At 36.6% G+C, this 12,335-nt stretch overlaps 1 protein-coding gene across 3 annotated transcripts in view; it reads left to right on the top strand.

Annotated features, from left to right (window-relative positions):
• MTCL1 (microtubule crosslinking factor 1) overlaps positions 1-12,335 on the top strand; it is a 167,702-nt gene that overhangs the window by 109,534 nt on the left and 45,833 nt on the right. The window contains exons 6-7 of one of the 3 annotated variants that reach the window (XM_075920965.1): positions 262-417; positions 8,694-8,816. In XM_075920965.1, the coding sequence (XP_075777080.1) occupies positions 262-417; positions 8,694-8,816 (279 nt within the window). The remainder of the gene's footprint in view (positions 1-261; positions 418-8,693; positions 8,817-12,335) is intronic. The other 2 variants (XM_075920966.1, XM_075920967.1) reach the window with 2 other exon arrangements.

Here is a 12,335-nt window from a genome sequence, read left to right on the forward strand (position 1 = left end):
CGCCTCATAACCAGTGTTTGCATTCTTTTTTCCTCTCTTTCTCTTTTTTGCTTTTCAGATGTTTCAGCCCATCATTTTGCTCATCCTCATTTTGGTTTTGTTCTCTTCACTTTCTTATGCCACTGTATTTAAGTTGTTTTTTCTTTTCACGCTTTTCTTTGTCTTGTAGTTTTTTTCCAGTTGTCTACCTTACCCATTTTTGTTTTCTTTATTCCCTCCTGTCTTTTGTTTTTTGTTATAAACCGCCCATGCACCTAACAGTCCAAACTGAGGGATCAGATGGAGTGGCAGCTCAGTCAAGATCGAGGAGAGGAGCAAGAGATTCATCACCCTCGAGCCACCACCGAACCACACCGCAGAGCTGATGGAGACATTAAACTCTACAGGCCAGGAGACAAGGGCTGTTTCAGTCTAGAGGTCAGCACAGCAGCCCATCCTACTCATTGCCTCCTGCTGCCTTGCAGGGGAGAGAAGTGTCAGCCACAGAAGTGTGGGGAGGGTGGGCAACCTGGGTGAAACACTACAACTTAGCCGTGATGTTTTCAGCAAAAAAAATAGTTAAAAATATTAATAAATTTCACAAAGGCAAATACATGCCTGTTTGGGAGTTCATCACATTGGTTTAATTAGCCTGGCCTACTGGAAGAATGACATTTGGCTTAGGGCCCAAATAAAATACAATATATTTTCTGGAAGGGACTCAGTTTCCTTGTGGAACATGGGTGCGGCTTTTGCTTCCATGTTTGACTTTGTCGGATTTTAAAAATTTCTGAAGGCTAGTGGTGCCCAGGATGAATCTGTATAATGCACAACACTGTAATTCCCAACAGGCAGCAGGACAGCATAAAATTTAAAAAAATATGTAAACAGAACTGTCAGATGCTGACACATTTTTATATTTGTCAAATATAAAAGCTAACACATTTTTTATTTTAAAATCTCCCCCATTCAGAGGCTCAGGGCATGCTTTGCCACATCAGGTTAAAATATAGTTTAAGCTGATTTGATATAAACACAGATTGACTACAAAATGGTTTCAGTGCTGTTTTTTGTTTTTGTTTTTTGTTTTTGTACTGTCTGGTAATCCATCTCCTTACTCCTTAGACTAGCAGGTGACATTTATACATTGTTCTACAGAATAACCCCATTCACACTGGCCTGCCAAACCTAGAAACTGGTTTCAATGGAAATAATAAGACTTTCAAGGGAGCTGAGTTTAAACATGATTCTTTAATTCTTTAGCTCCATGTGGATAAATACCTTAATATATACAATAAGCAGATAATTCAGTCTGGAATAGGGAAGGTGCTGGTTGTGATAGCTGGTAATTGTAATTACCAGACAATAGGCACTAGAGATCAGAGAAAAAGGGAAGGCGCTTCTCACTGGCTGGAGGCCAAACTGCTACATTGCATCCTAAATTTCAAAGGTAGAGTGGCTCTCCTTATCTGACCGCAGGTAATTTATTTGTTTACGTTCTTGACAGCAGTTGACTGAGGTAGCAGTATTTAATTTACAGCCCTCTCCCTCTTTACTCATCAAAAGTAAACTTCAGTACAGCTATCTGCTAAAACATAAATAACAGTTAGTCAGTGGTTGGGAGTCAGACTCTCTCTTTAGATGTGGAAAACTGGAAGATGAGGGTGTTGAGTTCGTTAGTCCAATATATAGCTGGAGCAATTGTCCCTAGTGAGAATTTCAGCAAGTACGGATCAGAAAATGAGTCCATGTTTAAAATATGTTTAAACACTCTTACCATTAGTAGTTCCCTGCTGTCTGATTTTAACCTTCTCTTTGTATTACCGTATATCTAGTGTATATAAACCCTTTATGTTTCAAGTTATATAACTTAGGTAAGTTTGGCACAAGCTGTTTGCCTTTTACCAAAAGGCAAGGTTTTCTAAAGTAAACTGTCTCAAAAGCTGTGCAGATGGTGGGAATAGTTTTCCCATCAAGGAGCTGGTGCACAAAAGCAGCTAGCTATAACTGAAGGTACAAGAATATCACTCAAGATCTGACTGTGTTGGAGAGGCAAGTGTGTAGGAATGGAGGTAAGAAGGGATTAGTGTCAGCACACTTGTTTAAATAAAGTTAATTGAAGTGACAGAGAACATTATATTACACTGTCATATATTGAAATGATGGAGTGGACTACTTGAGTTGGGCATGCCATACTTACATAGCTATTGGTTCAATACAGGATAACTGGATGAAATTCCATGACCCGTGTTATACAGGAAGGCAGCCTAAATAATCTAATGGTCGCTTCTGGCCTTGCAGTCTTCAAGAAAAAATAAAATGGGAACCAAGTGAAGCATAAAGTTCCCCAAATGAGTTTTTAAAAATCGATTCTGTTTTTCCCGTCTTAAATTTATTTCTTTGAGCCTGAGCATGCAAAACAAAATCTGGAAGTACTGACCAGAAAATGTAATTTTCAAATGCAAAATGTTATTTTTGTCACTGTAAAAAATTGAGATCAGCCAATACATTTATGCCCAAAAAGCAGAAATGTCAAAAAGTAAACTTCTACCAACTTTTGCTTCAGGAATGAAATCTTCACACAGCTCCAATGGGTAATAATGATTAGCTTTCTTTTTATTGTGCATGACCTTTTAAAGAGATGGACATGTTTCAGTTATGCAAACAATTATTTTGTAAGCAAGCAAGTCTGGTTTTTTGCAAGCCACATTTTAAAAGTTTTTTTTTCCCCCATGAAGTGCTAAGCAGCTTCCATTTATCCACTTCTCCTGTATAAACTATTTGAAAAATAGCATTATGGGAGCCTAATTGTTTGATTAAACACAACAGGTGAAGACTGACTGCCCTGTAGCCTAACTATAAACATTTGCCTTCCTTTGGTCTTTACACTGCTGTTGGTCCTGTAATAGTATTATTAGAATGTCTTGCACATGAAAGACTTGGGTTAGATTCGCAGTCTCAGGGAAATTATTTATTGAAATTATCTTCAGAACAGGACTTTGTTTTCTTTCTGAAAACAAGTAATTGAATTGCTCTGGCAGAAAGGAGGATGCACCCACTGTAGTGAATATTCAATACATTACTCATGATTTGGGTGGGTGGGAAAACTGTTTCTATAAAATCCATAAGGAATTCAAGTGAATAAACATGAATTGTTATCAATAAAAGAGGCAGAGGGATTAGAGAAAGTAGCACAATACATTAAGAAGCAAGTGCATAGCACAGCTCAAAAATTGCTATGGCAACCTACACAGATCAGTGAAAATTGACAAATATTTCATCTGATAAATTTCACCTCTTTTTCTGCTGATAGAATCTTTAAGCGGAATGCAATTTCCTTATACTTTTTCAAATATAGTAGACAGTTTTCCTCCGATTTTTTTAATGTCTGGATTGGTCACGATTTTGCTGTGAGTATTTGAAACTGAATGTTTTAAAAGGCAAAATGTATTGCTTAGCTGAAGTTAGGTAGGTAAAACAACATGATACTGCTCCTGTTTTTCAGCTGAATGAGTGCCTGAGCAATTCTGGAACAAATAATCGAGCATAAATTTTAAACCTGGATTTTGTGATCACAAAACTTTCATGTACTTTTTATGTACTTTCTGTGAACAAAATAACAGCAAATTTTTGCCACTCACATGTTTTCAGGAAGTGAACACAAAATACAACCATGGCAGAGTCCTTTAAAAATCTCTTTTGGATAATATTTAATGAGAAATGTTTTCATCAGGTGCTAGTTAGTAAAAGGTAACAATGAAAGATGTTTTACACTTAGATTTTAGAATGACCTAGTGGAAATTGCTTTCTCTAGCAATGTAAGCAGCTGAATTAAATTAATTTATAGGTTGAAATTAAATAAAACAAATATAGGTATTTGCAAGATAAATATGTCACTTCATCCTTAATTCCAACTTCATAGCTACATGGAATATTTGGTGTGATCAGAGCTATGCTATTGGGTAACATTAGCCTTTATACTGACTGTCTTGTTTTTGTTTGTTGCAGACAGTCAAACCTTTAAGTTTAAGGCCTTTTTTTGTAAGTTCACTTGAGGACTTTTTCACTAATGTGATGTTTACAATTTATCCCAGCCATTTTCTGAAATTTTACACATCATACTCTTTTTACATTGACACAGTGTTCCATCTTCCCAGTAGCGTATGAGTGCTTCATGCATTGCATATTATTTGTACTGAACAACAAGCCAAAAAGTAGAAAACATACCCATCACTGTTCAAATTTGTGGGAAGCAAAATGTCACATTTGTACTAGATTTCTGAACATATTCCTTCTCACTAGGATTAGCGGTGGTAAGAATGGTGTGCTTTGATACATAGTATTCTTTTGTTCTATGAAACATATCACTATAGATTGACAGTATAATGGCCTGAAAGACCCATTATGATGTAAATTTTAATATCCAAAGTCTAAGTGACCTCATTAGGATTTGTGTACTTTCCAAATAATGGTTTTCAAAGGTTTGGGCTTAAATATTTTAATAAGATCTGGCACTCTTTATGCAAGCAAATACACAAATTGATAACTGCCCAATTACCTATTTTGCACTGTCTGTGGGGTATATGTACTAATTTTTTGAGTGAAATATAGGCTGCAGCCTTTGAGAATTTGTGTATCATATGTAAAAGGAATGTGTATTGCATGAAAATTTCTATGAAATTTTGTTTGTATACTTGCAGCATTTAGATTTCAAATGCAAATTTGGCCATCTATGTATTGAGGGATCCAAATACTAAAGGGACATAATATAATGGACTAGTAAAATGAAATATTTCTTATTTAGCTTTCTCGGACAAAGGCGGGGAAAGCTATCCATGCCCTCAATCCTCATTTTGCTGCCTCTGAATTAAAAATGGGTAAAACCAAGTAGCCTGTGAAATATGATACTCGGAATTCTTGCCTGTTGGCTGGTCAAGTTTCTAATTTATATGAATCAAATTAGATATGTTTAAAAAGCCTTCAAAATCAGATTCAACAGAGGGGAAAAAAGCAACCAGATGTTTTAATTTTAATCCTGTTGGTATTGGTTGTGGTAGAGCAAAATGTGGCGAGATCGCTGGCCTTGCAGTGGGTTATCATCTACTAATTTGTCCAAACTTCTTGCTCTTACAGAATGTGACCAAAGTGAAAAGCAAGTCATCACAGAACCATAGGGCTCATCCCAAGAATAATAGACTGGAGCTGACAGGAAGCAGTCCTTTTTTGGGGGGGGAGGGGAGGAGCATAGAGAAGTTTTAGTGCAATGGGTAATATTTAGACAAAACCCTGAGTGTGTGGATGATATTTGTTTAAATATCTTCTTGAGGTAAGGGAATTAGTCTGGATTAGTTTCTTCTGAAATGAAAACAGGTGAGAGTGATGTTCAGTATCTCAGCAGCAGAGATTGGAATTGGCCTGCCAAAGGTGACCAAGAACTGAAGCATTTTGGAAAATGTAATTTGGGTTCACTAAACATTTTAAACTATTGACAAGGTGCAAATTTTAGTGTGTTGTTCAGTGGTGCTACGGTGGAATAATGCTAGATTGTGGATCATGTTGTGTTGTGTCTGTTTGTTCTGTTTGTTTTTATTTTAGTGAGTTTGTGTTCTGAAATATTTGATGTTAGAGTGTTATTTACTGGATGTGGGACACCGTGGTAAAAGGAATCTGTGCCTAGTGGTTTGTCTCAATTATAGCAAATGCATTAATAAGGAGAGAGGATAGGAGTTAACAGAAAATCATATATTTATTTCATATATATATGAATGATATGTATATAAATAATTTTCTCCCAATGCTGTTGCAATGCTGCTTGTAAAAAACAAATCCACAACAGTTATGTAGATGACATCTATAAATAAAACAATACTGTAGTTCTATCAGGGACCTGATTTGCAAAGATAAACATGCAGAATTGCACAGACACTGTTTTCATGTATCTAAAATTGCACACACAAACAGACATAGTTAGAAACTTTATAAATATTTTCATGTTCATTACTCAAAATACAATCACTGGACATGATCCTATGGAATGCTGAGCAGAAAAATAAAAAATTATTTCAACCTCTTTAAGATTCTTATAAAGTTACATCACCTCTAACTGTGCATTCAGTCTTTCACCAGTACAGTAGTTCCAACTATTATTACACATTTCATACACTTGGAATTCCTTTTCATGCTGCTGTCTTATCGATAAATGGCTAAACAGATTGGGATTTTTTTCTTGTCCCAATTTTGCAGGCATAGTCTACTTTGAATGTATGTAGATATGTAATGCCTATTAGCATTAATGAAGAACAGAACAGTGACACTTTCTAGCTAATTACTATGTACCATCTTTATTGATATATCAAATAAGTAATAATACAAACAGAAAATACAAGCGTTAAGTAAATATGTGATTTAAAAAACTCACTTTCCTAATAAGATTTTTAAGCTTTCAGTTTCATGAACTGCAAGGCAAACAATATCTTTCTTACTCCCTAAATATGATATTATTGTGGAAAGAGTGATATAAAAGTCAAATGCATTTCTTATGTATTTGAAATAACTGCTCACAGATTTTTAGATAAATCCTGCTATTTCCATAGCTTAAACCACCAGGGAGTATTTTTAAATGATTATTATTGGCAATAAAAAGTTGCCAGTGGAATAGTTGTTTTCACCACATAAAATTGTAGCTAGTCTTCACATGGCTGGATAATCTCAAAACAAGAAAGTAGGCAACAAGCTATTTTGAATTGCACATGAACTGGCCTGATGCACTGATTTTTCATGAATTGCATTCTAAAAAACTGAATTAGAATGACAGAGAGAGAGCACAAAGATTACTAAAGGAAAAAATCTTTCAATTGCTGCATGGGGAAACTTTTTCCCTTGCATATTCATGAAGATCTGATTGAAATCAGTGGTTTCCCACCTACTTGCAATTCTAGAATTTGGCCTTATGTAGGGAATATTTATAGATGTATTAATACACAAGAAAAAATAAACATAGTGGATAATATGATAACTTTGATGTGGTTAGTTTCTGTATACAGGATGAGAGGTTAAAAATTAGAGCAGAGTTAAACTTTTCAGACTAACACTTTATTTGCTGAAAAATGCAGGTTTGGTCAACTTCCAGTTTTTTGCAGATTTGACATTAATTCACCTAATAGTTTCAACATTTAGATGCCGTTCACAACATGGCTGGAGGAGGAGGAGATGATGGTGATGTTAAGTGTCCTTTTTATAACTTCGTGCCCTGCTTGCTTGGCTAAATCTTGGATGCGAGACCCAGATCAGTTCTCCTGAAGAAGAGACTTGAGCCTGGGTTTCCCCCAACCCAAGTTGAGAGCTTTAACCAAGGTGGGCATCACTACCTGTTCCTCTCACCACCCATTTTATGAATCTATCCCTTTAAAAATGATTGAAAAGGTATGTTTTGGGTCTGTCAAACATGTTTAATTTAGCCTTAATTTTTTTTTAAATTCACTGGAATTGTTCACAGTTTGGGGATTCGGTTAGACTCAACTGAAATCTTTATTTCTTCCCCCACACATAATTGCCAGAGAACTGGGGGGAAAACAGTTTATTTCCCCAGTTCTATTAAAAATCTCTCTCTTTTCAACCCTAGAATAGACATGTAAACGTCAATTAATTAGTTGTATAAAGAAGGAAACAATTGACCCAGAAAAGGCATGTATGGAAGCATTACTTGGCTGATAAAACGTTAGGTGTCAGATCAGCCTGTCTCTGCTCTGACAATAATAACTAAAAATGTTTCCATTTTGTGTTGAAAAGTTTTCCATATAAAGTTGCTGTTTTGTGAGAGAAGGAAAGAACTGGGTTTGACTATCAGATCAGAACTGGGAATCAGCCAAGACCTAAAACATGTGGCAAAGACCCAAACTGAGAGAGACAAAAAGTGATTAGTGCAGGAAAGCAAATGTTGTAAGATTAATTTTTTGGAGTAAATAACTAAGTCTGTAATCTTAGCTTCATGATTGAAATAATCACTAGTAAAATTGAAGGGGACACCAAATTAATATGGAGCAACAATAATTTTGAGACTCACTAAAAAGAGATATTTGAAAGCTGTGGACAGATCCCAAAGTGAGTTTGCAAGACTAACATTTAGAAAAAATATCTTTTTCACTCATACACTAAGTAATCTTGAACTGGAAATTACTTTGAAACTAATAAACAGGCATTCCACTATTCAATTTGTTTAGTCACGTTTCAAAGCAGAAATGTTAATAAGGCACAGTTGTAACTTGTGTGTAAGTTTGTCCCATATCTGAACAATGGGACCTTTTTGACCAGGAACATTATATATTACAACATATTTTTGGACTAATAAATGAGATCACATGGGACTTAGTTCTCTAAAAAGGTACAGTATGGCTGATCTGTCTGCTAAAAGTGAATATATTTCATCACAGTGGATTGTCTGTACCACCAGATACTATACGTAGCTTATAAACAGGGTCTGATCCTGCAACCCTGTAGTAGTTTACTTCAGTAAGACTGCTTATATAAGGTCAGCAGGATTAGGAAGCCACATAAGAATCCTCACACATCTTTACAATATTGCTACATATGTGCACATCCTGCTTTGCTTATGACTGTATGTGTAACAGTAAGTCACAATAATGTCAGTCCTACAGATTTTTTACACCATGAACACACACTTTCCACTAAACATGTCCCTTTGTCCTACTGATCAGCTCAGGGATTCCCATGTTTTACCTGTACAGAATGTATCGATACAGGAGCTTCAGGCTCAACTTGAGCAGGAGACGAGACTTCACCAAGAAGAGCAAGAAAAGTTTACAGAGAGGATCATTCAGGTAAATGCAAAACCTATGCTCTGGTATAGGTATTTAGCCAGAGCATGCACCATGAAACATTGTCAAAAACAAAGGAACTGTGTCTACATGTTAATACTATTCACTTCCAAAAGTGTCATATGTATGTATTTATTTTCACTTATCTGAGGAAATGAAGAATCTAGTTGCACGAGGCATAAGGGATCGGTCGGCAAAGGCTTTCCTTGCTGACCAATCCCTGTCTTGACTGCTGCTTCGTGCCAACAAACTGCCCACCGTGTTGTGTCGGCTCAGCTTTTTTATTCTAGTGAAGCGGGGGATATTTAAATCCCTGCTTCATTGACTATGTCGGTATGTCTAATTTACATGCCTCAGTCGGCAGACACATGTAGTCTAGACATACCCTTAGAGTCTGTGACAAGTACTGGACTCCATGATGCTCAACTCTGTACAAACACAGAGTAAAGACAGACTTCCTGTTCCGAAGACTTTACAGTTTAAATAGACAAAACTAGTGAAGGGAGAGAGAGGCCCAGAGAAATGAAATGTCACATGGAAAGTGATCATGACCCCTTCATCTCTCCATTAGACAGCGGAATAGCACTTGTTTGAACTCCAGGACACCAGATGGGTTGTAGGCCTGATTCTGATCTCACTTAGTGTAAATCGGACACTCTTTGAAGTAAGCAGAATTACATCCGTGTCCAGGAGGACCTCGTTATCTCTCCGAGTTTTGCCTCCCTGTCTTTTATTGCTCTTGTCCAGTGGTCATAACATGAAATTGGCTAAAGGTACCCCACTTTTTTGAAGACTACAAAATATCAACCACTAGTTTTGCAATCTGTAGTTCTCACAACAAGCCAAGCTTTATTGATTGTAATACTGTATACTTTATTTGAACTTTTTCTTTAACTGTACATAATGAACCAAATTCATTATACATGACTCATTTCCCTATGCCAAATATGCTCATTGTGCCTGATTGTTCACACCACTGGTTTTTATCAGTTTTCTGCCAAAAGTAACTGTAATTGCCATGTGGACTCCATAGGAGCTCTGCTGATTGAGGCTATTGTAGAGAGCCACAAAATTGATTCCTTCCCCAGCTGCATTTGTCATGCATCCTTTTCAGAAGTGCCCCCTTTCTGACTTGTGGTTGGTATCCACTGTCACAGGCTTAAACCCCCTATGGCATTTCCTCTATCAGGGCCCTATGCCGGAATGCATGGAATCATAAACTGAGTTGAGTGCTTAATTTATAATAAAAGATGTGCTGGGGATCAAGCAATTAGGTGTTGAGGCTCAAGTAATTTTTTTTACATTCATAACTGATGCCTCAAACTCTGAGGTGCAAGGGCAATGAACTGCCAAGACTAGAGGTGCTACAGCTCAGCCCTGGCAAGCCCTGGGTCAAAGTAAGCATGGGGCTAAATTAGCCTATTATATCTTTTAAAAATCAATACAAACGCTCAGATTTGAAGTGCCTGTAACTCAACCCCCCGAAAATTCAGGATTTTATTTTGCAATAGAAATAATGGAATAAAGGCATCTTCTGGATTCTTCATTCTTCCAGATAAGTTGAAATTATGTCCATCCTCTTAATATTGTTATTAAATAACCTTTCAGGATTTTTGGTGGAAATGATTCAGAGAGCCTTGCTGTTCTTAACCAAATCTTCATTTCAGTTCAGTGGAACAAGGTTCTGTTAACCCAGTTATATTCATTTACACATTCAAAAATTTAAACCTACCATAATTTTCTTTTTAGTATATTGTTTCTGGCAAGATTAAATGGCAGTGGATTAAAGTTTGCCCTCTGTGTGCAATTCCATATGCATGATTGGGAGTTATACACACACTTTTGGCCCATAATATCCATTTTTGTTTTAAACTACTCTTAAGATCGGTAAAATACACATTGTTAGGTTTCAATCATTTACAAGGATTTACTGCTACTGAGTGTTTATTCATATACCAGTTTTACTTCAAAATCCTTCTAACAGAGGTATGTTGTATGTGTATTTTGGATAATTAATTTTGTTAGTATATGTGCATAGGGATTATGTCTTTGCATTATGACAAGTCAAAAAGTTTTTAAAGGGAGAAGTAGAGTTCATCACTGAGTAAAGTGCTTACCGTGGAATGGCAGGTCGCAGATAGGTTTGTGAATGTTTTGAAGGGCAATTAGATGCATATTTTATTTTATTGTTAATAGGAATTATTGGCCTGGTTTTCTGTCCACTTTCTTGAAGATGAGCTTTCCAAGTGTTCTGCATAGCTATGTGTTGTTTGTTGCAGGATATAGTCTGTATGGTGTAAGCCATTATGATGGCTAGTTTACTATAGCTTTCATTTGTACTGGATTGGTAGCTAAAAAGAGAGACAGTTATTTAATAGAATTTCATGATAGGAAACAAAACAATAATGAAAGGGCATATATAAACAATTAATCTGCATTCCTTTTCTAAATGTTTTTCCTCCATAATAAGTATCCATATTCACTTAAAACAGATACATATTGGCATTCATGTAGTAGTATGCGACTGCTGAGAAGTACTTTGTGTGACTCAGGTCAGTCCCATTGCCTGTTTTTCACTTAAACAGGAAGAAGTTGTATTGAAGAATGACTTTTCTGACCGAAGTTTGATGTTAGATAAATTATAATAGGGATTACATTTGAAACTGAACTATTCTTGGTGCTTATGGGGTTGGAACTCAGTCAGACTATTCTGAAGTATCAGAGGGATAGCCATGTTAGTCTGGATCTGCAAAAGCGACAAGGAGTCCTGTAGCACCTTATAGACTAACAGATGTACTGGAGCACAAGCTTTCGTGGGCAAAGACCCACTTCGTCAGATGCATGTTTAAATCTGCTATTGTGTGTCCAGGGAGATTGAAGTGTTCTCTACCAATGTAATATACGCCATCATGTGCCAGCAATGCCCCTCTGCTATATACATTGGCCAAACTGGACAGTCCCTACGCATAAAAATAAATTAACACAAATCAGATCTTAGGAATGGCAATATACAAAAACCTGTAGGAGAACACTTCAATCTCCCTGGACACACAATAGAAGATTTAAAGGTAGCCATCCTGAAGCAAAAAAACTTCAGGACCAGACTTCAGAGAGAAACTGCTGAGCTGCAGTTCATCTGCAAATTTGACACCATCAGCTCAGGATTAAACAAAGACTGTGAATGGCTAGCCAATTACAAAAGCAGTTTTCCTCTTTTGGAATTCACACCTCCAGATCAACTGCTAGAAGTGGGCCTCATCCTCCCTGATTGAATTTACCTTGTTATCTCTAGCCTGATTCTTGCCTGCATATTTATACCTGCCTCTGGAAATTTCTGCTACATACATCTGACGAAGTGGGTATTTGCCCACGAAAGCTTATGCTCCAATACATCTGTTAGTCTATAAGGTGCTACAGGACTCCTTGTCGCTTAGGCTATTCTGAGTATCTCTAGGCTAGTGTCTTTAAAAACAGTGCACATCTGTGCTTCAGCCTTAAGCAGAAACTGTAGGAGTTCACCAT

This window comes from Pelodiscus sinensis, chromosome 2 (genome assembly GCF_049634645.1).
Source record: "Pelodiscus sinensis isolate JC-2024 chromosome 2, ASM4963464v1, whole genome shotgun sequence".
Classification (NCBI taxonomy): Eukaryota; Metazoa; Chordata; order Testudines; family Trionychidae; genus Pelodiscus; species Pelodiscus sinensis.